At 43.4% G+C, this 25715-nt stretch overlaps 1 protein-coding gene and 1 long non-coding RNA gene across 5 annotated transcripts in view; one reads left to right on the plus strand and one right to left on the minus strand.

Moving 5' to 3' along the window:
* The window catches only part of MYLK (myosin light chain kinase), a 381040-nt gene that overhangs the window by 112307 nt on the left and 243018 nt on the right, over positions 1–25715 (minus strand). For all 4 annotated transcript variants that reach the window (XM_078146743.1, XM_078146744.1, XM_020985979.2 and 1 more), the window contains exons 13-16: positions 20755–20952; positions 19649–19898; positions 12054–12143; positions 10591–11591 (exon numbers count right to left, since the gene is read on the minus strand). In XM_078146743.1, the coding sequence (XP_078002869.1) occupies positions 10591–11591; positions 12054–12143; positions 19649–19898; positions 20755–20952 (1539 nt within the window). The remainder of the gene's footprint in view (positions 1–10590; positions 11592–12053; positions 12144–19648; positions 19899–20754; positions 20953–25715) is intronic.
* Positions 12141–25400, plus strand: LOC110208128 (uncharacterized). Its single transcript, XR_002324405.2, has 4 exons — positions 12141–12571; positions 12995–13119; positions 15137–20943; positions 23484–25400. It is a non-coding gene; the product is annotated as an uncharacterized LOC110208128 (long non-coding RNA).

The following is a 25715-nucleotide window of genomic DNA, read 5'->3' on the forward strand; positions in this document are numbered from 1 at the left end:
AACATCCTGTCCAAATGAGAAAGATCTCTTTTCTTCCCCCTTTCACTTTTAGCCACACAGCTGGCTCTGGACTTCAACTGAAATGACAAAATAAATATTTATCTGAGTGTTGGCTGCACAGATGGCAATGAGACTTGTCTCTGAGGAAGGAGGAGAGAAGCTGGACCAGAGTCTCCTTATCCCAGTTCTACCCAATTTGAGACTATTAGAGCAGCCAACTTTCCCAAGATACCCAGAGTCTGGGATTTGTGAGGTACATTTGTGTAGGGGGATCATGAATCCCTTAGATGGGTATAGAGGGCCATCATCTTCTAGGGATAAAGAGTATGGCATTTCCTGTGGGACAGTCCCTTCCTGATCTCCAGAAGCACATTCTGTTTCCCAGCATTTTTGGGACGCCTCAGGGATAGTGGGGGTGGGGACATTTGTGCTAGGGGTGAGAGGTGAATTGAGGGAACAGGTCAAGCTGACAGAACCAAAAGCCCCCAAAACTCCTATCCAAAGCTTTCTGGATACCTTGACCCTGAGCTCTCTTGGGGGGCAGGGGGGAATTCCAGAAGAAGCAGGGTGGGGTCCCCCCAGGTGGGGGGGAGGATAGAATTGTAGGTTTAGAGCTGGAAGGGGCCTTAGATGCACAGAGATGTTAAGAGATTTGCCCAGGTTCTATAGCTAGCAAGGGGAATGTGGGGAAGGGGGGGGTTATATTTGGATGGGGAGATAGTAAGGCAGTATTTTAACTCAGTTTTTTGTGATTCCAAGTCTGAAGCCTGTCCACTACACCAAGCTGCCTTTCCCTATGAAAGGGCAGACTCTGTAGAGAAGGGAACCCTAGTGGGGTTGAGCCACTTGGATACTTCTGCTCACTAGACTGATTTCATGGGAGCTCTAGGGAAAGGTTACCATCACAGAGAGCATTCAGGGAACTATAGACTTGTGAGGCACACTTTTGTATTAGGTGTTTTAATGGAATCTATAAAAGATAGAATCATTACAAAATTAGGTAGATATAACTTAATGAGGGAATGGCAGCCATATTTTTTGATAAAGAGAAATAATCTCTAAGGATAAGTGATCTGTAATTTATTTAGAGCTTAAAAAGGCTTTTGGCAAGGTTCCAGATCAAAGGCTATTAAACAATTGGTAAACCCATGAGTTTTTATTGATATTATTAGTTGGACTTTATATGGCACTTAACAGTTTAAAAGGTGTTTTACAATTCTCACAGCAACCCTGTGAAGGACATGGGGTCCCCATTTTACAAGATGGAGGAATATTTTGCCACAGTTAGGATCCAACAGTGACCCCCAGATCCATTTCCTGAGACAAAGCTTGGAGCTTTCCATCTCTAATTATTTTCTTAGTATCTTTCCCTATATTTCCCTATCTTTTCCCATTTCATCAATGAGAAAACTGAGGCAAAGAACTTGCCTGATGTCACACAGGTTGGCAGAGCTTGGATATGAAGACTTATTCCTTTACTCTCAACATAGAATCTTTCCAATATAACAAAACTGGCTTAGAAATAGAAACAAAGGTAAAGATTAAAAAGATACTTCTCTAAAACAGAAGCTTGGGATGTTCAATTTAAAAAGTAACCTTAGAGACAATTTTTGTTGTTCGGTTATTTCAGTCATGTTCGATTCTTCATGACCCCATTTGGGGTTTCTGCCATTTCCTTCTCCAGCTCATTTTACAGATCAGGAAACTGAGGCAAACAAGGATTAAGCGACTTGTCTGATAGAAAATTGATGACGGTGAAGTGCAGCAGATCTGTTTTGGAACTGGTCTTACACTTATATACATTATTTGGAAAGGACAGTGCCTACCTCCATTTTACCCAGCCTTTCAATCTCAGTTCAGTTCCTACCTTCTCCATGAAGCCTTCTGAGACTATTCCAGCCTACACTGATCCTCTCCCTCTTCTGAATTTCTGTTGCACTCGTAGGGAGGCATTTCCATGTAACATATACTTGTTCTCATAATTTCAAGAGTGCTAGTTTTTTCCTTGGCTAGACTACAGTCTCTTTAAGGCCATGAACCATTCGTATGCCTTCACATAGTTATCTGTTGAGTATCTAATATGTGTCTAGCACTAAGCTCTTCTGGGGAGTGATATAAGATGCCAAGCCAATAGATATAAACTGCATGAAGGGACTCAAGAAGTTGTATGAGTGGGCAGAAAAGCAACTTATAGTCTTTGCCAGAAGGTAATACCCAGAACCAAAAGCCACCTAAAACTCTTATGCAAAGCTTTCTGGATACTTTTAGGGAAAGATACTATGGAAATAATTAAAATGGATGACCTCCAAGCTTTGCCTCAGGAAATGGATCTGAGGGTCACTGTAGATTCTGACACAGAGGACACCCTCTCTCTCCCCAAGTGCTGCCATAGCCAGAGACACCCATAAAAGCTTGCTCATCATGCAGAAGGATGCTGGGAAAAAATTTCCCTCCTTGTACCAAATTATGGAAATCTTTGCCTGGAATACTGAGTGAAGAATTAGCTGGCATGAGAAAAAACAAGGTAATGGAGAAAGTTAAGAAAAGGGCAATTGAAAATATTCAAAGGAATGGAGGCACTTTCCTGTGAGGACAGAGCAGGATACCTGTGCTGAGGAAGATGAAGGCTGAGAAAGTTTACAAAACTATCAAGAGTTTGGATAGGGTGAATTTGCTCTTCGTATGGATGGGGTGAATGTTACCTTGCCCAATAAATTCCCCAACACCAGGACTACTGCGCAACTTTTAAAGAAGGAAAGAAGTCAGTATAGGTCAGATAAAAACAAATATGAGTTACTTGGGGCAGTTTGGCATAGTGAAGAGAGAGCTGGTTTGAAGCCAGGAAGATAAGGGTTCAAATCTTCCTATTAACACATACTGATGATGTGATCCTAGGCAAAGCTTTTGGCTCTAGGCAATGCTCCAAGAGTAAAAGTTACAGAGAAAGTGCTGGCCTGAATTGGTAGAAAGTTTGTTCTACTAAATGAAATCACAGGTCCATTCCTTATCTCCACCCATCTCATTGGATACAGTGGGTAGCAAACTTAAGGAATTCTTTGCCACCAAGAAATCACTTAGGCTGAAAGTATAAATAGGTTCAAGGACTGTTTAGATACAGTCCTGGAATGCAGAGCCATAATAGGTTATTAAGGGAAGCCTGGATGGTTTTGAGATATGGCCTTGAGAGCATGGAGGTCAACCATGCCCTCCCACCCCATACCTTGTGCTTTTCTCTGCTAGAGACAGAATTCTGGGCAAGATGAGTCCTCGGTCTGACCCAAGAGAGCAACAGGTATGTTCTTACTTGCTGAATACCATATCTAATAACATAAGGACTCCCTCTGAGCTCCTCTTCAAGAAGAGAAGTTATGGGAAAGTTAGGTGGTGCTGTGGATAGAGCACCGACCCTGAGTTCAAATCTGTCTTCCGATACTTACTAGCTGTGTGACTCTGGGCAAGTCATTTAACCTTGAATGCTTCTGAAGAAGAAGGAGGAGGAGGAGGAGGAGGAGAAGAAGAAGAAGAAGAAAAGTTATCAGCAATAGACTGGAAGCCTAACCACCCAGATGCTTCTCTCAGTTTTCCCATTGTCCTGTCTGGAGCCCTCATTAAACTGAGGTGTGCCTGTCCATGCACAAGATGGTCAGACCCTTCTTAGTATTACAAAGGCTTTGAGAATTATTCAGCTCATAAACATGACACAAAGAGAATGTGAAGAGCTGGCAGTAAGATAAGGGATTATCTAGTCTAGTCTAACTTATTTTAATGACAAGGAAACTGATGGAGAATCATAAGCAGTGAGGACTAGCAAGAATTTGTACTGGAACCAGTCTTATACCTACTCAAAACCCAATACCAAATCACACAGTGAATAGAGTATTGGGCCCTAGAGGCAGGAAGACCTGAGTTCAAATCCTGCCTCAGACCACTTACTAGTGGTGTGATCTTGGGCAAGTCACTTTAACCTCTGTCTGAATCTTATCTGTAAAATGGGGATAATAACAGTGCCTGCCTCCCAAGGTTGCAATGAGAATCAAAAGAGACAATAATGGGATTTGATAAAGGAATGAGAGGTAAAGGTGGAATTTGAACCCATGTCTCCCAGATTCTAAGTCTGAGACTTTGTTCCGTGTCTTCCAGACTCTAAGATTACATTGGAGGCAGTAGGATGCCTTCTTTCCCCTTTTCTAAATCCACCCATTTCTTATCATTGGTTTTCTCCACTTTTCTCCTGAGTAACCAGGTAGATAGTTCCCTTCCCAGTCTAAGGAAGGAGATAAGACACATAAAAGCCAACAAGATTATCAGGCAAGACACACAACAGAATCATGTAAACAAAGACCACTTTGGTAGGATTTGTGTAGTTATAAAGACAGAAAGAATTGGTAGTGATAGTGGGTGGTGTGAAGGGTCCTAGAGGGATTTATGGGGCCAGAAGTTAAAATAAAAGGAAAGGGCTGGGTAGTGGAAAGCAGATGGAATTTGAAGTCAGGAAAATATCTTAAATAGTGGGAAGAGAAGTTGAATAATTTTCAAAGGATAGGTAGAAACAGAGAGTTCAAGCCAGAAGGGTCCTGCTCTGCCTTGATTCCTAGTTGCAATCCTTTATCCCTGCCCAGTCTTGGCTTTAAAAATTCAGCTCGCGATCCCTCTCGCCCATCCCCACCCCAAGCCAGCTCTTCCTCCTGGCATCCCTTGATTGCCAATGGCGTCACTATTCACACAGTGATCAAGCTCAAAACTCAACAGTTTCTGATTCCTCCCTTGCTTTTACTCATATCCCAGTAGGTACCAACTCTTATGAATTCCAACTTCATGATGTCCCTTGAATTAGCCTTTTCTTTTCCGTGATCCTACTTGCTAATGCACCTTGTACACGGTGAATGGACTAATTCTCCTCAATATTGCTTTGCCCCTGTTATCTATCCTCTGCTCAAAAACCTTCAATGTTTCCCTAGTACCTCTAGGATAAAGCCTAAACAGACTCCATAGCTAGGCATTCTGGTCCTTTCACAGTCTGTTTCCCATTTACCTCTCCCCTTCACAAATCTCTCCACCCCTGTTTGGTTTACTCTTGTACCACTTAATTGTTTTTGGCACTTTGCCTGTGCACTTTTGTATGTTACTTATCTTCTTATGTATCTATCCTGTCTCCGAGATGATATGCAAACCCTTTGTGGGCACAATATAATACTTCTGCTCTCCCACAGTCTAAACAAAGTAGGGGGGACACAAACATTAGGGGATAGCGATAATGAGGCTTTAGCTGATAAATTCTGAAGCTGTAATCTCTGTCTGTCTGTCTGTCTGTTTGTCTCTCCCATGATTTCCCTGATTTGGGGAATCTTCCATGAACCTCCCTCTACCAATGAAGACTAGCACATTCTCTGTAACTTCTTGTTTTAGAAAGTTGTCTGGCACTGACAAGTTATATGATTGCTCAGAGTCACACAGATAGTCCCACCTCTGACACATACCTGCTTTGTGACCCTGGCCAAGTCACTTAATCTCTTGGTACTCTAGGCAATTCTCCAAGACTAGAAGTTGGAGGAAGTGCCTACTTGCATTGGTAGAGAATTTCCTCACCCAAGAGTTTCCTCTAACAATGAAATTACAGGTCCTGTCCCATACAACCAGAATATGTTAGAGGGGGAACCTGAAATGCAAGTCCTCCCAACTCTAGGGCCATCTTTCTATCCACTGGAGCCTTAGCTTAAGATTTTGAATTGTATAAGACTTTAGAAAGGATGCTGCCTTGATGTACATGATAACTGGAGGCAAGGGATTCTTCCCAAGCTGAAGGATGGGGAGAAAGATGATCTCTATGCCTCTTCAATTCCACTCCATATGTTACCAGAATCTGGGGACTGAGGTACTCCTAATCTGCCAAAACTTTGTGCTCCTCATTTCAGCATGTATCTACCTTTCCACCTTCCAAAGACTATATAAATGAAGACTTTGCATGGCACTAGAATGGCATGTCCCCTTACAGAACCACACACAGGGACCTTGATGAAACACTGAGGGATAATGATAGCATGAAGATCATTGGTCAAATCATATTAAAATAATCCCATTACAACAAAAGTTCTGGATCATAAACAGAATTCCAATTCCAGATGATAACCCATGTATTTAATGTTGTGTTGAATACAACATGATAATTGAGTTTGTTATGACGAAATTTGGCATCTATGATGGTACTACATTTTAAATAGTTACAGGATTATAAGGATAATAAGAGTCTGCATTAATAAAATGATTGAAAGTTAGACACTTACTAGCTGTGTGACCCTGGGCAAGTCAGTTGACTTCTGTCTACTTCAGCTTCTTTATTTGTAAAATGGGAATAATAAAAGCACCTACCTCTCAGGGTGGTTGTGAGGATCAAATGAGATAATATATAGAGAGCACTTGGCAAACTTTAAAATGATATGTACATGCTATCTTATCATTATTGTTATTTGGGCAGCTAGATGGTGCACTGGATAGAGGGCTTGGGCCTGGAGTCAGGAAGACTCATCTTCCCAAGTTCTGTTTTGGCCTCAGACACTTACTAGCTCTGTGACCCTATGCAAGTCACTTAACTCTGTTTGCCTCAGTTTCCTCATCTATAAAACTGAGCTGGAGAAGGAAATGGCAAACCACTCCAGTATCTTTGCCAAGAAAACCCCAAAATGGGGTCACAAGAGTCAAACACACCCAAAACAACTGAACAACCAAAAGTTATTATTATTAAAGTTTGCAAGGTACTTCATACATATTATCTCATTTGATCCTCACAACAATTCTACAAGGCAGGGGCTATTATTATTATTCTATTTTATAGATAAGGGAATTCAGACTGAGGGGGGCGGTAAGTAAATTGGCCCATGGTCGAACATAGGACTTGAACTCAAATCTTCCTGATTCCAAGTGTGGTGCCCCATCCACTGTCTCATGGGAGCACAGAAAGAAAAGGGACCTTAGAGGACATTTCCTCCAAACATTTTTATTTTACAGATGAGGAAAGCCAAGATTAGAAAGGTTAAGTGAATTGCCAAAGGCCACGCAGAAAGGAAGCTGCAAAGCCAGGATTCAAACTGCAGGTCCCTTGGGCTACCAAGCCAGCTCTTCTCCACTCTGTGCTGCTTTTCCCAGCTCCCAGGTAGAATTCCTCATTAAATTTTACATCGATTCCTAGCTAGATCCAGACTCTAATCCAGTGAGAAAAATCACAGTATCATAGCTTTGGAGTTAGGAGGGTCATTAAGGACCGTCTAGGCCAACCACCACATTTCACAGATGAGGAAACTCAGGCACAGGGAAATTAAGTGACTTGGCCAAAATCACAGGTAGTAAATGGTAGACTCAGGACACTCCCAGCTGTCTACAACAATAGCGATTCTGCCCAGCTTTGTTTGCTTGAGGCATAACTAACAAGGGCAGTGATTGAAGCTATATGACCGTTCTTCAAGTCGGTGCTAACTAGAACATTGCTTGAGATGGTTTGTCTCTCTCCTCTTCTCTACTCACCAGATGACGGACAAGTGCCCTTGCAGGCACATCATCAGAAACAATGCTGGCAAACACAGCCCTAACTGGCTGTGTGACCTTAGATCAACCACTCCACTACTTGTGAGCTCCTTGAAGGCACAAATTCTCTTTTGCCTCTTTTACTATTTCTATCACTCAGCACAGTGCCTGGCACATAGTAGGTGCTTAATAAATGTCTACTGACTGATTATTGATTTACTTCACTTTTCTGGGCCTCAGTTTCCTCATATGTAAAACCAGGTGGTTAGGCTAGATAACTGATAAGTTCTATTCTAGGTCTGAAATGACTGTGACTATGAACTGATGAGGTAGATATCTTAAGTGGCACTCCATCTATTATGGCCCATTCATCTGCCCAGTTCCCCTAGACACATAAAATGTTTGGCCAGGAAAGGCAGGTACCTAGGTAGCATCATCCAGGCTATGGGTTCTTAATCTTTTCTGGATCATAGGCCTTGTTGGCAGTCTGGTGAAGCTATAGTCCTCTTCTCAGAATATTGCTTTTAAGTGTGTAAAATAAAATACATAGGATTACAAAGAGAATGAAGTATATAGAAATGCAGTTATCAAAAAAATTTAAGAACAAATTCATGGACCCCAAGGTAAGAATCTGAGCCAATCCAAGGCTTTCACTTGAATGATGAGGACACTGAGACTCAAAATGATAGAGCTTGCCCGGGGTCTGCTCTGAGTTGGCCAGTCTCTCTCTCTCTTCCCTGACCCCCTAACTTGCACTGACTTTTCCCCCCTTTTGGGCCCTCTCTTAAGAATGGCTCTTCCACAATCTGAGCTTTCTAACAGGGTCTATCAAAGGCAAACATCCATTCAAAGCAATTCATGCTTGCATTTACAATTTAGGCACTTTTTTGGATTAGGCTTTTTTTACATGGGGGTAAAATTTTACTTTGCACTTAAAAGTAATTAGAAGAGCTTGGGCATAGTTAATAACATCTGATTTTTCCATGGTTTTAGGCAATGCTTAGTTTAAGCAAATTCACTTCCACAAAGGGGCTTACTGTGTCTGAAGTGTGTGCTAGGAACCGAGGAAAACACAAAATTTACATATGACGTAGACACTGCCATCATGGAATTTTTTGTCTAGCAGCCCTCGTGACCCCAGATCAGCTAGGTTCTCTCGGGCAATCCACTCTAGTCATCCCATGCCTCAGTTTTCCTAGGGCTAATACAGCTAAAGGACATTACATTGTACAGACCTGGATGACTTCACCTGACAGAAGGGTGTGACTGTCCCTCTTTGGAGATAACAGAACGGCTAGTGTGCCAAGGCAGGAGGGAAGATTTGGGTTAGACCTGATGCAAAGGGCTTTCCAATGGTGAGGACTATCAGGTCTCCAGAGTGGGTAAGTGAGGAAGGCTGTAGAATCCACTCACTATCCTGTAGAATATGTCTAGGCTTGGGAGGAAGCAGGGGTGTGTGTAAGAGGGGCGGTGAATAAGAAGCTCTCTGGAGGATCCTGCCAATCTAGGGATACCAAAGTAAAGAAGCAACCGAGTCAGTATTATCAATGGTGATTGAAAAATAAACTATTCTCCTCTCTGCCACTCAAAGCATCTGGATGCCAAGGTTTGTGGTTTGAAGAACAGAGCAAGCAAAGGAAATCCAGCCTTGCCTTGCATTGTAAGGACACAGAGCTGGGTATGGTGGCTTCCCTCGTTCAGTGCCCTGTTCCCAGGTTTTAATAGGTAAGGAGGAATGCTGAGGGGTAAGGGAGGGACAGGGAGAGAACGGAGGCAGCTGGAGGCAGAGTGCGATCACTGAACAAGGAAGAAATATATGTGGTGAAGGGAATTTTCTATTTCCTTAGCCTTGACCAGGACCTAGGGCCAATTTCTCATGTGGATTCCCCTCCCTTGTGCTCCTTATCCAACCGACAGAGAAGAATGTGACTCTCCCCACTGCCAGGAACAGCCCAGCCTCAGCCCCAGCCTCAGCCCCAGCCTCAGCCCCAGGATTGCTGTTCGAGGACCCTGGTGGTCTGTTCCTCTGACAACTGCCAGAGTGGGGTGCTGGGAGTCCTGTTTGTCTCCGTTCTCTTTTCTCTTTTTCTCCCAGGTTCTGGACTGAACAAAATGCTCCCAGTCCAAACTGAAGGTCTGAGGACACCATCTCTCCCACCTCCTTTCACTTTTTCAGGTGTAAAGAGCATAATACCAGCATCCTCCTCCCTCTCTTCCTCTCCTCACACATCAGAAGGGGACAGACAGCAAGACACACACACAGCTCCATCGCCTTTTCCCCACCATTTAAGAATGTGAAATACCAGCAAACAAATGTCTCATCCAAATTAGGAAGCAATGCTGCCTGCCTCTGTGTATGCCGGAGGGGTATTTTGGATCTTCTATTCATTCACCCCTCCCCCAAACCCACAATACCACAGACACACAAGGACCTGTGCAGGCATTGCCCCCATCAACCCCCTCTGTCTCCCCCACCCCTGCCCAAAGCCACGCACTCTGAGGCCCACAGTGTTATGACCTAAGCTGCTATTAACTCAAGCACACAACTCTGTCTGTACAACAACACCCTCTCCTGCTCCCCAGTGGCCACTACTGCCTTAGTCCACTACGTATCTCCCAAACTCATAATACCCTAAACACTTCAGCTAACAACACAGCCCTTATCCCGAGCATCAGTCAACAGGTCTTGATGGTAGGACGGAGGGCACGTCTACTTTGTGGTGACCATAGCGGGTGATGGGAGAAGAACCTGCCAACCACAACGTGAGCACAATGCCAGAGCCGGGAGGTCCTGCCATCCACCTCGCCCTTGGCACAACAAAATACGTGCCAGGGTTCCTTAGAGGTGACCTCTACTGTTTGCATTTTTCCAGGGGTGAAGGGGCATAGCAATAATTGCCTCAAAACTCTTCCTGGGGCCCCTAGCATCATGGAGATTATGGTCTGCAGCCTGCTGGTAACTTCCCCTATGGCAATGACCGATAGGCCAAAGTTTTCTTAGGGCACACAGAAAGATCTGAGATTGGCCCTCTAGGTGACCTTCTCCTCCATCCTCCCCCCAGCATCCCTATTTACCTTCCTGGGCAAGGGTGATGAATTTGGTGGTCTTGAGGGTCTTGCCATTCAGTGTCCAAGTAATGGTGGCTGGGGGCTCAGATACAACCTGGCATTGAAGGAAAAGTTTTTTACCCTCCGCCACACGTAAGTCCTGGAGTTTCTCTGTGAAGCTCGGGGGGCTCCCTTTCCTTTCTGCACTCTTATCACTGTGTAAAGCTCCTGTACAGGCCCGTTTACAGTTCACATCATTGACGACCTCATTCTTAAGCTCCTCTTTCCCTACTTGTTTTGGGGGTCCCACTGGCTGAGTGTTCCCCACAGGTTTCTTGGTTTCGGCTGGGGTGGCACTCCCAATGGATCTTTGGGTATCAGCTAACTTGGCATCCCCAACAGGCTTCTGGGCTTCAGGTAACTTGGCATTGCCTATCAGTCTGGTGTTCTCAACCAGCTTGGCATTCTCTCCTACTTTGGCATTCAGGGATTCGGTGTTGGCACTGCCATTCTCTGCAGGTAACTTCTTTTTGTTGCCAAGCACAGAACGAAAATCTGGGGCAGCTGGTTTGGGAAGTGCTGCCTTCTCCAGTACAGGGGCCTTAGGACCCCCCTTCTTGGCTAACACGGAGCGGAAGTCAACCTGCTGGGGGCTATGCACCTTCCTCTCCTCCTCTGATAATGTTTTTGGCTTCACTTGCCGCTGCAAGTTGGCGCGGAAATCCATCTGCTCTGCTGGGATCTCCTTCAGCTCTTCTTCTGACAGAGTCTTGGTGCACACCTTCTTCCCCAGGAGGTCTCGGAAGTCCAGCTGTTCCACTTCCTGCTGTCGAAGTCGGTCCTCTGTGTGCTCCCTGGTCTCCACTCGCCTCTTCAGCACCCCCCGCACGTCCTCACCCTCCTCTTCAGGTCTCCAGCTCAGCCTGCTCCCCAGGCCCAGGGGTCTTAGTGTTCCATGATGGCCACTACCACTGCCAATGCCTCCTCCTCCTCTGGTGAGTCCTTCACAGCTGGCAGGCTCCTTCCTCCTACAACCAATGAAGGAAAAAAAGAAAAGTAGCAGGAGGAAAAGGGGCTGGTTAAGAAAAAAAAAAACGTCAGGGGAGAGCAAATCCCTGAGGGTGGGAGGGGGGGAGAGAAGAAGGATGGGGCCGGCCTGGCTGTGTTTATAGAAGGGAACGTTGGTGAGAGGAACTCGCCTGCCTAGTTGCTTTATTGCATCGGTAATGACTTCAGTAGCCATATAAGGGTGTGTGCAAAAAAAAAAATATTCACCCCCCTTCACCCTCCCTTATTCTCTTTTCCAATCTCTCCTTCTCTGTTCCAGCAGCTTCAGCTGGAAGATGCAAGCAATCTGTAGGGCCACATCTGAGGGGACTGGGTTGAGTGGCTGCCAAGGCAGGATCTGGGAGGGCAGGAGTGAGAACCAGAAAGCAGGAAAGGAGAAAAGAAAACCTGACCCTGGCCAGTTCCCAGGGAGGAATACTTACAGTTGAATGGGGATGGCCTCTCCCAGGGCCCCAGAAGGGCCCTCTTGAAGCATCAGGAACACCTGGCAGCTGCACTCGCCCACCCGGTTCCTGAAGATTTCAAAGCATATCCCTAGGTTAAAGGGTTCCTGGCCTCCAAGCGTCCCCCTTCCCTAGGCTGTCTGTGGGGTACAGCATGTGGATCCTCTGTCCCAGGCTCCCCTGTGAAGATGTCAGGAACGGTCGGGGTGATGTGAGGCTTCACTTGTGGGAAGTAGTGTTTTGGAAGGCTAATGAGCTCTAGTCCCACTTCAAGATATGCCCCATACTTCTTTCAGCAACAGCATGAATGTCAGAGGTGGAGGTGACCTTTACGATTCAAAATCTCCAGTTTTCAGCTGAGAAAACTGAGACCAAGATTTGTCCAAGGCCACATAATGACTTCATGGCAGATGAGACTAGAACCAAGCTGTCTGAATCCCCGTCAAGTTCTCTTAACATGCAGAACAAAAGGATGAGAAGGCAAGAATTCTGACTAGGTGATTTGGTCCTTCTGGCTAACTCTTTACTCTGAATGTTCCCATGTTCTTTTATTTCAGAGAATTCAATTCCTTGCTGTCTCCCACCACATCCAAAACTTTCCCAACTCATGAAGTTAAACACTTTTTCCATCTCCTGTCTACCTGCTACTCAAGCATCACTTTAAGTCACAGTAGTTTTTATTCTTTTCTCTTCAGAGGAAATTTTCTCCATGTTCCCTTTCAATGACACCCATTAGAAATGCCATTAACTTATGGTACCTGTAGATAGCCTGTCTCCTGTTCTCAAAAGCAGGGAGGAAGGGTGAGAAAGCCAGTGCAGGCGTTAGGGGGAGAGGCAGAGGAATGGGCCAGCATTATACCAAACTGGGGTTTTCATGAATAGAAGATTCTTGTTAACAAGTTGTCTGCCTTTCTCCGCAGAGCTTTGCAAGCTGATGGGGTCTTCAAGTCCTGACCAGCCAAAAGACTCTGTGGAGTGACTGGTAAGGGTGATGGGGACGATGCAGAGACGTGACCAAGAGCATAAGTAAGACTTCACAGGAGAAGTAAGTGAGCATCCATTGCATGCATAGACACAGATCTGATCTATTTGTAAACCCACCTTCAAATATATGTTTGTCAAGGTCTATTTGTAGCAGGTGTATATTTTAAGAATGGATTTCGGCATGCGGGTACACAGGTAAATGCATATGGATCCTTCACTGCTCTATTCTCAATTGCAATTCTTTCCTTCTGACAGTCTGTTAGGAGGTAAGCGTTTATTAAGTGCCTACTAGGTTCCAGGCACTATGATAAGAGCTGGGGATAAGGACAGTGAGATTTAAGGGAAGGGGAAACACTGAGGGAGTTGGGCAGCCATAACCTGCCCAGCTCATGAGGCAGGATCCCCAGTATTTGAGACAGGGCTAACTCTTCATATTGTGTGGCTAGAGAAGGAAAATCTAGAGGGGCTTAAGATTTCAGAGCAAATCTGCCGAACCACCAAGCCAGAAACCTTTTAAGGTCCCCAGGCTCTAGACTCTTAGAGAACAGATTAAATGCACTTCACCAAGGATTGGCAAACTGTGAGATGACTTTCCATGGTCCCCAAGTTGGGGGGACCTTACCCCTCAGACATCCAGTATCCTAGACCTTTCCTTCTGAAGTAGCTCATCTACCTCTTCCAAGGATAGTAGGGGGTGTGTGTCTTGGTTTATTAACTTAATTTATGAACCATTCATACATAGGAATAGGCATTATTATACTGCCCCACTGCTGTCAAAACCCCTGTCCCCATTACGCCACCTAAGGAACTTGGGTCCTCAGAACCTCTGCTCAGCCCCACCCTCACTACCAGAACTGCCAATACCAGAACCATCCTAACTCATGATGCCAACCACTACCTGGCTTTCTCATTCTCACTCGGGCACCACAAAGGTCAGGCGCCTTTCTTGGGCTATAGTCAAGGGGACGTCAGGAAGATCAATTTAGCGGGGACTAAGAGGAGCTCATTAGGACTCAAAGCTTGGGGCTCTTGCCCTCCCCCAAAGACCTTGGGGGCTGTTTAGGGCTTTTATTAATATACTATTTCAATTACCAAGCACTCAATCCAACTATTCAACAAACATTTAAAGGCCTGATATAAGAAATGGTATGGGCAATATATTGAGTTGATTAATTTTGCCTTGGGCATATCCCTACTGTAGGACTCTGTGCAAAACACTTAACCTCTCAGTTATCTAGGCAATTTTCTAAGACTTTAAGTTACAGAGAAGATGCTGGCCTGCGGAAGGAGATTCATTTCTTTTTTTAAGTTCAATTTGATTTTTTTCAATGAATAAAACATCTGTTTTTGCTCCCTCCCACCTCCTCCCTCATCCCCATTGAAAAGAAGAAAAGAAAAACAAAGCTCTTATAACAAATAACACAGTCATGCAAAACATTCCTTCATTGGCCATAACCAAAAGGCAAATGTCTCCTTCTGTACCATGGAGGGAGTTTCTTCACCTAGGAAATGCTCTACACCTGTGGTGTCCAACTTTCGTAGGGGGCCACTAACGCTTACCAGAGGATCCCTGTAGGTAGCATATTAACTTAGAAAACCACACATGTTTATATATTTTTCTAAAAAAAATTAATACATCCCCACATTAAAATTAGATAGGAACTACATTTTAATCTGGCTCTTGAGCATGTGGAAAGGTTGTGGGCCACATGCCCAGTCTTTGACATCTCTGCTCTACTCTGATGAACTTACAGATCTAGTCCCTATCCCTATCAAGTACTAGATAGGGGTAGGGGATGGAATACAAAGCCATCCCTGGCCTTCAAGGAGAATTCTGACTACTTAATGGATTGAATATACCATTAACACCCTCCTCCTGATGCCTCAGTTTGGCTTGAAAGTGACCCTGGGCTCTGGAAGGTCTAAGAGCAGGCAGGTCCTACTGTAAGACAGAAAGAGGATGAGTGTAGTCTTGGCAACAGAGTGACTGCCACTTGAGGGCCAGCCTTGTTAAATCTGGAAAGGCACATCATCAGAAGGTTGGCCACTAGCGCATGCTTTTTTTTTTTCTTTTCTAGCCACAGCAACTCATGAAGATGACCAGCTAAGAAGCGCAGGGGTTTCAATTTGCATGGATCAGAGGACACCCACATGGTTCCAAGCTCTGATCCTCAAAGTACTGAAGAAAGTATGGATTAAACAAGGTTTTGTAGCCCAAGGGATACAGGGGCCAAGGGATGCTATTTATAACATCATTCCTAAGGGAAAACTCACTCTGAGTTCCCAAAAGCTGACTAATGAATGAGAGGAACACAATGTATTAGTAAGTCTGGGATTGCTTTTATATGAATGACGTGTGAATTACAGATAAGCTTAATCTTTTAAAATTTTAAAAAGAAGAGGTAGGTAACCTAAAGGAATCTCTAAGAAGCAGAATGCAAAATTTTGTTGTTGTTCAGTCCTGTAGGACTCTTTGTGACCCCATTTGGGGTTTTCTTGGCAAGGATACTGAAGTAGTTTGCCATTTCCTTCTCCAGCTCATTTTACAGATGAGGAAACTGAGGCAAACAGGGTTAAGGGACTTGCCCAGGGTCACACAGCCAGTAACTAGATCAGGATAAGCCTTCTTGACTCTGGCTCAGCACTCTATCCATTGCACCAGCTATTCATCACATACTGACTTAGGAAACCACAAATTAACATTATCTACATTTTTTTAAAATTTATTTTGTTAAATATTCCCAATTACATTTTAATCTGTTTAGATGGGGTAGGAGTAGGGAGTTTTGCTCCTGGGGCCTCAAGTTTGACACCTCTGGTGCAGTAGGTAGAGTGCTGACTAAACCAGGAGGGCCTGGATTCAAATCTATATAGCTGTGTGATCTTTCTCAAAACACCTAATTTCTCTGGACCTCAGTTTCCTTATCTGTAAAATAAGAAGATTGGACTAAAAAACCTCTAAGGACTCCATTAGATTGTGAGCTTCTCCAGGGCAGGAACTGTCTTTTGCCTTTTCCTGAATCCCCGCTGCTTAGCATCAAGCCCAACACATAAGCCTGCTTAATAATGTTTATTTACTAACTGACTGACTCACAATAACCTCATGAGGTAAGTGATATTATTATATCCATTTCACAGATGAGGAAACTGAAGCTGAAAGGGGTTAAGGGACTTACCCAAGTAACACAGCTAGTAAGTTCCAGAGGGAGGATTTACAGCTTCCAGTATCCACTATACTAAATTGCCTCTCCATGATAATACTTGTACCACCTACCTCAGAGTTATTGTATAAAAAGCACTCTCTAAATCATAAAACACTATATAAATTAGAGGTATCACTAATCACAGGGCAAACTATATACCATAGTTGAAAAAGAGAAGGCTTAAAGCGAAGAAGATCAGGGTTCCAGTCCTGCCTCCCCCATGTACTTGCTATGATGATGAGTCTAGGGAAGTTTCTCAACCTCTCAATGCCTACGACACGTTCTAAGACTATAAAGTGTTGACCTGCATTGGTAAAAATAGTTTTCACACCTGGGAGTTCCCTACACCAATGAAATCAGAGACCCTAACCAAAAAGCCTAGATCCAAAGCAAATAGAGTTACTCTTGTTACTAATCATTTTGCTCTGGAATGAACAATATGGGCAAAACTATTTTTAAAATGAAAATTTATTGGCAAGGGTCAATCCTTCAAATATCTCAGCTGAATTCTGGATATGTCTTTTTGACCTGACCACTGTAAATAGTCGTAAACCATGTGCAGAAGGAAAATGTGGGGGGAAGAAATGTGCCCTTTGATCACCACATATATAGACTGTCATGCCCTCATAGCTGGAGCAGAGGCAGGGGAGGGGGATGGATCAGTTCCATGACTCTCACCCCATCGTGAATATCCCCTTTCCCCCCTTCACCTCTATTCTGAGCTCCACTTCCTAGGCCAGCTAGACACCTTGAAAGGCATTCTGTCCCAGCTCAGTGTCTGACTGATCACCACCAGCAAGAACAAACCTAAGTGGAAAACAATGTCTGTGCCAGGGCCTGGCACTCATCCCCTGGGAGAACTTTCCACTGACTCGCTTCTGCTCTGTTTGGGCTGTAGCCAGGGCCAAGATAAATGGGCTTTTGAATGGATGAAGAGGTAGATTTTTTGGGGGTGAAAGGAAATAGAAACAGGGGCAGCTTGGGTCAGAACAATGCAGTAAAGGCCCTGACTTCCCAGGGTACCAAATGTAAACTCTTCACAACCAGCCTCAGCTTGTTTTGGACCTGCCTATCTGACTCTATACCAAACCCTCTACTCTGGGTTAGCAATCTTTCTGTACACTCTTGTTTTTGCTCCACCATTGGGTACCCTCGCTCAGCCTATCCCAAAGATCACAGCAGCTGACCTACTTCCATATGCTAAATCATAGCTCTCTCCTTCTTCCAAAATTTCTGACAAAAGCTTATCTCTTTTTGGAGAACACGTGGAATGTTGTGTATGTTATCAGACACAGTTGCTGTATGGACTGATTTTGTCAAATTAATTTTTTCCCTTTCCTTTTTCATCTCTGTTAAGAGCAAGGGTTTTCATGGGAGGGAAGAAGGGATATATCTAGAATTGAATATGATATAAAAATGAAAGGAATCAATTTTTTTTTTAAAGTCCATCTACCCTTTTTGGGAGGGTTCATTTCAGAATGGTCATCCCAGAACATGAGCTACACCTTACATTAACCCACTGTATTTGTCTATTCAGGCAGATAGGTTCAACTTCAATTATCTATACCAACGAAGGTAAGCAGCAGTGTGAATAACCCCTAAATTCTTATTTAGTTTATTTTATTTATTAAATTAGATTTTGTTATAATCAGGAGATAACTTTCTAACTATATAGGACTCAGACTAATACCAAAAAGAATTTATAGGATCACAGATTTGGACCTGGTCATGACCTTAAAGGTCATGGAGCCCAAGACTTCATTTTATAGATCAAGGAAACTGAGGCTTAGAGAGGGTATTTCTTGACGAGGTAGATGAATTATCTGAAAACAGAAAATACACATTGGAAGTATTGAATTCATAATTTCTGATGGCCCTGTTGATCATTTTCTGCTAAAATAGCAATAGTCCTCGAAAAGGAGTCACCAGCTTCCTCCCTTTGATGGAAGCTCAAACAGGACAGTACTACGTCACTGAGATTGCTCAAGATGGGGGGAGGGAGGGAGAGGTTTTCCAACGAGGGATGGGGAGGAATGGCTCGTCTCTGTAAGGCAAGGATTTTTAACGTTGGGTCCACAGATAAGATCTTAGGGGGTCTCTGAACTTTTTTATATTTTGATGTCTGTACTCTAATGTAATCAATTTTCTTTGTTATCCTGTGATTTATTTTATGCATTTAAAAGCATGATTCTGAGAAGGAATCCATAGGCTTTACCAGACTACCACAAGAGTCCATGACACTAAAAAAGGTTAATCATTCTAGCTCTAAGGGTTTTGATAGAGGTCATTTTTGTGTCCATTAAATTTTCTTTAACATTTTCAGTTCCATCCACATATTTTCAAACAGAATTGTTTTTATGTTCAAAAAAAAAATGAAGGCGTGGCCAACAGAAAAATGAGTTGTACACTCAGACTATAAAGCAGTGTTTGGGACACACCCTGGACTTCTTGGGGGACCCAGATATCGACCATCCCCTATTATTGAAAAAAAAGCTCCAAGAGCAGAATACCCATTCTACCCTTCCCTCTAGATTTCCCTGTCCTTCTGCCCCCTTCTCGAAGACACTAAGCCCGGGACTTTGAATAAAGGTCTTAGCTTAGTGGGAATGAAAAAGTCCAGGAGAGTGGGGATCCTGAAACCAGGCCAGGTGCCTAACACAATGCATGCAGGGCCCTTCTGTATGCCCACACCAACCTCAAGCATCCAGGGCCAGCCAGTCTGTCACCACCAACCCTGAGAGAGAGAGAGCAGGGAGCTGAAGAAACAGGGCTTTTTTTCATTACTTCAGGCATGTTTTTGGATCACACAGCTAGGCAGCTGAGTGGAGTCATATAGAGAGTATGGAACCTGTAGTTGGGAAGGCCTGGGTTGGAATTCTGCTTCAGATTATAGCTGTGTGACCCTGAGCAAGTCACTTAAGCTCCTTCAGCTTCAGTTTCCTCAAGCATAAAAGTGGGGATAATAATAGCCCCTACCTTCCAGGGTTCTTGTGAGGATCAAATGGAGTAATATATGCAAACTTCAACGTGCTATATAAACACTAGCTATCATGAAAAAGCCAATGCAACCAAGAGATTGAGGTGGGAAAAGAAAAGAGAATAAGGCCAAGTACCCTTCTCTTCTCTCTCTTGCCTTCTCTTTCTCACCTCATTATCCCCTCTCCTAAAAAAGAGGACAAAACAAAAGGAGAAATAAAACCAGAAGATAAGAGTTTTCAATCACAAGATCATTAAAGTCCTTTAGCAAAGTCCTGGAACACCACTTCCTCCATGTTAAGCCCTGAGTCTGACACTTTCTCTCCGAGTTTAGAACTCCATAGTATTCTAGAGTTGGGAGAGTGCGAGAATGAGCATGGGGCAGGATCAGGGACCAGGACAGAGACTTACTTGAGTCGGATCTCATACTGGCCAGCATGAGAAGGCTGCACATTCTTCAGCACCATGGTGAACACATCTTCATTCTGCAGCACCTCTGAGTAGCCAGAGTTTTTGGTGAGCACCTGGCCGTCCCGGAGCCACTGCACGGTAGGAAAGGGGTCCCCAGCAATGGCACAGGAGATCAGGACATTCTGGCCCGGGGTGGCTGTCACTGAACGAGGCTTGCTAATGAACCAGGGCTGAGTGCCATCTTGAGGCTCTGCAAATGGCCAAAGAGTGATGGTACTGAGTTAGGCATTTTGGTGGGTACTATTTTCAACTCTCTATTACAATTTTTTTTTGGGGGGAGTAAAATAAATAATTGAAAATAGCACATATTCCAAAAAGTGTGTCTCTCTGGACTTCACTTGTACTGTATTCTCTTGTCTGTAGGTCTGCCTTCTAAATTATACCTTGTGTCCATAACATAGACATGAATATGCATTCTTACAACATACATCAACCTTAGATTACAAGACAGGGAACTGTCTTTTGCCTCTTTTTGTATCCTCGTGGCTCAGCGCAGTGCCTGGCACATAATAGACATTTAATAAATGCTGATTGATTGACTGATTGAACTGAAGGCTAAAGGAAGTGTGGACCCATGAGCAGCAGCACTGGCAAATTAAAAGGATGAAATATCCACCCCCCAGACTGGGAACTCCCTGACAGTGATAACCATATCTCTCCTCTCTCAGCCCAGAAGTCTGCTGGGGGCAAAGGAGGGTTGACATTTAATGTGGAAAAATCATAAAATGTCAAAGTTCCATGCAGAAAGATCAATGTTTGACTCATATTGTAAAGTATGTCTAATTTATCTCTCTTATTAGACTATAAGCTCCCTTAAGATAAGGAGGAGAAAATGGCCCAGAGTTCATTTCAAACTTCTATCATGACAAAATAGGTAGTGGTAGTTCTCTCTCTGCACCATAGCCAAATCTGACAGGCTCACAGGGAAGTAGCAGGGGAGAAAATCCTAAAGATGGGAGAGAAGGCTTGCTCACCTACTTGTTCACTGCTCCCCTCCCCCAGTCATCTTATGGAAACCCTCTTCTTGACACAGAAACTGGCCTCACCTCGTACAGTGAGCATGGCGTGACTTCGGACTTGACCAGCGCTGTTCCAAGCCTCACAGGTGTACCTGCCAGTGTCCTCCGGAAACACTTCTTGGATGAAAAGACTATGCTCGTTACCATTTTGTTCAAAGTGGAAGTCCTCTGACTCCTGGATCTCCTTCCCATTATGAAGCCAGAGGATTTCAGGCGGTGGGTTCCCTGCATATTGAAGGGGGACAGACATCATTACAAGAAGAAGGGAATGGAGAAGGGGTTTGCAGAAGTATTTCTTTACAGGAAAAGAAATCTCTATAATTTGGAAAGTACATGGGAAAACTGAAGACGGGGATAATTATGTGAGAAACAGCTTCTTCGATGATGGATTAAAAGGACTAGGTTGTTTATTCTGGAGAATAACAATAACAGATCATATTCACACAGGGCCTTGTTGTTGTTGTTCAGTTGTGCCCAACTTCTTGTGACCTCATTTCGGGTTTTCTTGGCAAAGATACTGGAGGAGTTTGCCATTTCCTTCTCCAGCTTATTTTACAGATAAGGAAACTGAGGCAAACAGTTAAGTGACTTGCCCAGGGTCACACAGTAAGGATCTGAGACCAGGTTTGAACTCAGGACAATGAGGCCTCCCAACTCCAGGGCCAGAAGTCTATCCACTGTACCACCTAGTACCTAAAGACTTACAAAGCACTTTTTGTTAAAACAGCCCTACGAGATCATTAATATACGCATCTATTAAGCTAGAACTTTAATAATCTAATCTAATAAAATTTAATAAGGATAAATGTAGGGTCAAGTCAACAAGCATTTACTAAGTGCCTACTACGTGCCTTTGGGATCAGAAAAATCAACTGTATAAACAGAACAAGGCAACCAGTACAACAAGAATTTGTTCTAAGAATCCTATTAAATGGTCAGCTGGCTCTGTATGAAAACCTTCCATGAGGGGGGACCTATGACCTCCAGAAACAGGCTATTCTGCTTTTGAACAGTGCTGTTGGAAAATGTTCCCTTCAGTCTGGTTGTCTGTGACTTCCTCCCACATATTCTGCCCTCTGGGGACAAGCAGTACAAGTCTACACCCTCTTCCCTTGAATCCTTGAAGACAGTTATCATGGCTGCACCAAATCTGCTTCTCTCCAACCTGAGCAGCTTCAGTTCCTCTGACTGTCTTCAAGCAGCATGTCTCTGCAGCCTAGTTACTCTCTTTTAAATATAATGAAACTCATTTCATCTTTCCTAAAGTGTGCTGCTTAGAACTGAACACAGTATAGCAGATGGAACAGAATATAGTGGAAATACCTCCCTCATTCTGGAAATGACAGTTTTTTAAATGTGGCCTAATAGCATATTTATCCATTATCCATTTGGCATTTACTGTATGAATCCTTCCTTCTTTCCTTCCTTCCTCCCTCCTTCCCTCCCCATGTCAGGTACTATAGCATTCTCTGACTCGATATTGTCTGCATGACATCATGCACAAAAAGAAGCATCTGGAAGGCCTCAGCATTAAACTGTGAATTGATTTCATTAGAATGGAAGCTCCTCGAGGGCAGGGACTGTTTTATCTTTGTCTTTGTATCCCCAGCGCCTAGCACATGGCAGATGGCCACCGAGCTCCTTTCTAGTCTTAGCTCTGTGATCCTAAGTGGCCAAGAGGCAGAGTTCAGGTCTATGAGATGAAAAACTGCCTTAATAATTATATCTGTCCGTAAGGGGGATGGGCTGCCTTGGGAAGTGATGGATTCCTTCCCACTGGATGTCTTTAGGAGAGAGCTGAATGACTACTTGTGGGGGGGGGGTGTCGTCAAAGAGATCTGTCTTTAAGAATGGGTTTGGATTAGTTGATCAGTAAAATGCTCCCCCACCCCCACAAGGGGCAGCTAAGTGTCACAATGGATAGAGCACTGGGCTTGAAATCAGGAAGACTCATCCTTAGGGGTTCAAAGCGAGCCTCAGACATCTACTAGCTATGTCACCCTGGACAAATCCCTTAACCCTGTTTGCCTCAGTTTCCTCATCTGTAAAATGAGCTGGGGAAGGAAAGGACAAACCACTCCAGTATCTTTGCAAGAAAACCCCAAAAGGGATCCTAAAAAGTCAGACACGACTCAACAACAACAACGTGCCTTCCGACTCTAAGATACTGTGATATGGTCTTTGATTTATAGATAATGAAACTAATGCTTAGTGAGGTTATGTGAGCTGCCTAGGGCCATACAGCTAGTAAGTGTAGGGACCAGAACCCAGGTCTTCTGGTCCTAAGACCAGTACTCTTTCTACTATTCTACACTAGAGAAGGCTCTAGGGTTACTACCTGTCATACAGGACTTTTGTTGAGGACCAAAATGAACTAACAGAGACCAAGAATGTTAGCATTATACAAATGTGAGCTGTTATTATTACTTGGGCATCATTTAAATATGTACAGGCAGTCACCACTCTCCACTGCTTCCATTTCCCCCTTATCTAACTATGCCTAAACACACTTACAACTTACTTCTCACTGCCTTAACCCATTCATTCCAGTTTCTACTGGTTTCCAAATTGCAGAAGGAAAACCCATTAATCTTTCCCCTTACAAACCCATGAGTGCCATCTAGCGCCAAAAGGGAGAACCTACAAATAGAGGAAGATGGGGAAGGGGTTCTGCCTCCAGGGCAGCCTGTGGGAATGAATGAGCTGTGCTGCCTTGAAAAAGGGATTCTAACAGAAGCTTTTCTCTACTGTCACAGGAGATCAAAGAAGGAAATGGATGCAAAGGAAACAGGATGCCAAAAAGAACCTTATGACTGTCAAGGTCACTTAATGTCGGAATAGGGTAATGTCTTCATCCCTAGAGATCTTGAAGAAGGGAACACATAGCTCTCTGTCCTAGAGGGTTTGGACAGCCACTGACTTACAAGGAAAAGCGTTAGGTAAAATTATTTCTTTTAATCCTTCTCAAAGCTAGAATTCTATTAACTGCTTGGAAGATAATCTGTAACGTTTGCATTTTTTGCAAGGGGCAGAATGGGACATAGCCATCATATGAACTCATATGAATTGAGGACATGCCCCCAATACTGTTGATTCTCTTTTGGACCTCATACAGCTCTTAGTTCTCTGCATTCCTCTGAAATTCTGACTATGCAATAAATATTGTAGTAAGTATTATGGAGCACAGAACTTGGATTTAGGAAGACCTGAATTCAAATCCTGCCTCAAACACTTACTAGCTGTGTGACTTATGTGACTTTTGGCATAAGTCACATAAGTTTGACATAAGTTATTAACCTTTCTCAGCCGCAGTTTCCACATCTATAGAAGTGGGGATAATCGTAGCATCTACCTCACAGGGCTGTTGTGGGGATCAAATGAGATTTTATATGTATGTATACATATGCTTATATATAGGCATATGTGTATATGCATAAGTACACAAGTGTATATAAAATGTATTTATGTGTATATATATGTATATATACATATACACACAGCTTAGCAAACCTTTAAAGCACTCCATAAAGTATTACAAATTATTATCATCATCTGTGCTTGTATACTGTCCACCTACTCAATTACAAGCAACAGGAAGGCGGGGACCAGTCTTATCTAAACATCTTTGGTGCCCTTAGCACCAGATTCTGCACAAAGATACTGCTTGGTACATGTTTAGTGAATTAGTAAGGTTCACTGAATTCAACAAAGGATGTACTCAGTCCACACAGGGATGGCAAAGTCTTACTCTGAACAGTAAGCTACCCCAAAGTGAGTAAATACACTCTAACTGCCTCTAAAGAAACGTCTCACAAGCAGATCATCTATATTCCTACTCCTATCCATGAGAAACTACAAAAGCACGGCAATGACCTTGACTCTCCCCTCCACTCCCCTCCCTCAACACAAAGGCCAGTCTGTGCTTGGAATGATGTATGTGCTTACAGTCCCTTACCCAACAAACAAAAATGTGGGATGCGTACTGCTATATCTGCGTTTGACTACCCAAGTGAAAGTCAGCAGAAGCCAGGGATTACCTTCCTTCTTCCACCATCCAAGAGTTTTTAAGAAGCACCCTGTTTTTCACCTTCTCCTCCATCTCAGACTCAGAGTTAGTCCAATAATATTACATAATAATGGACACTGTTGCCACTTTTGTGCTTGCTTGGGAATAATCCATGTCCTATCTCCTTTCTTTGACATTTAGATAACAAAGTTGAGATTCTTTCGTATATTTTCTTCTTTTTCTCCCTCCTTGTCCCCTACCTTACCTCAGGAAAATTCAGAAAGTTATTTATCTGAGTTTGTAATAAATTTTCAAAAACAATGCAGTTGCAAAACGTGTGCCAATTCCACTTATGTTTCCCAGTTCTTTCTTTCTCGGCACCTCTCTTTTTCCTCTTCATCCCTTCCCTACTCTTTGCTCTCAAAGACCCCTGATTTTCATTTAAAAATTCAGCATGTCTAAATTAAAACTCAGGCACTGAATCACATGGCCAAATGGCAATGAGGAAAATCCACTGTCATCTTGGTAGTGTAAAATTGGTATAACTGTCATTGGTACTAATGGAGTGTTTACTGGGGGAAAAACCCATTGTGTTAAGAACACAATTTAAAGTGGACATCATTTGTATTTTTAAATCACTGTGTTGTTAAAGCACACATATAATGTGATAATTTTTTTTTTAAGCAAGCAGTAGGAAATGAAGATTCATGGTTTCCATACAGGATCCTTTTTCTGAATTCCTCTGATTGCATGGAAATGCTATTTTGGGGATTAAGTTAATAATTTTTAAAAATTTTCCAAAAACGTTACCTAGGGATACTTTAATGCCCCCTAGATATTAAAAGAATCAGAGGATGGCCTCTAGCATTTGGGACTGATCTTCTAAGTCAGGAAAGGACTAAAGTCTGCATGCATGGTTGGGTGGGTAGGGGGCTAGTGGTAGCAATTTCCCACCACCAATGAGATCATGGAGGCAGGAAAG

This window comes from Phascolarctos cinereus, unplaced genomic scaffold (genome assembly GCF_003287225.1).
Source record: "Phascolarctos cinereus isolate Bilbo 61053 unplaced genomic scaffold, phaCin_HiC Scaffold_726;HRSCAF=1367, whole genome shotgun sequence".
NCBI classification, from domain to species: Eukaryota; Metazoa; Chordata; class Mammalia; order Diprotodontia; family Phascolarctidae; genus Phascolarctos; species Phascolarctos cinereus.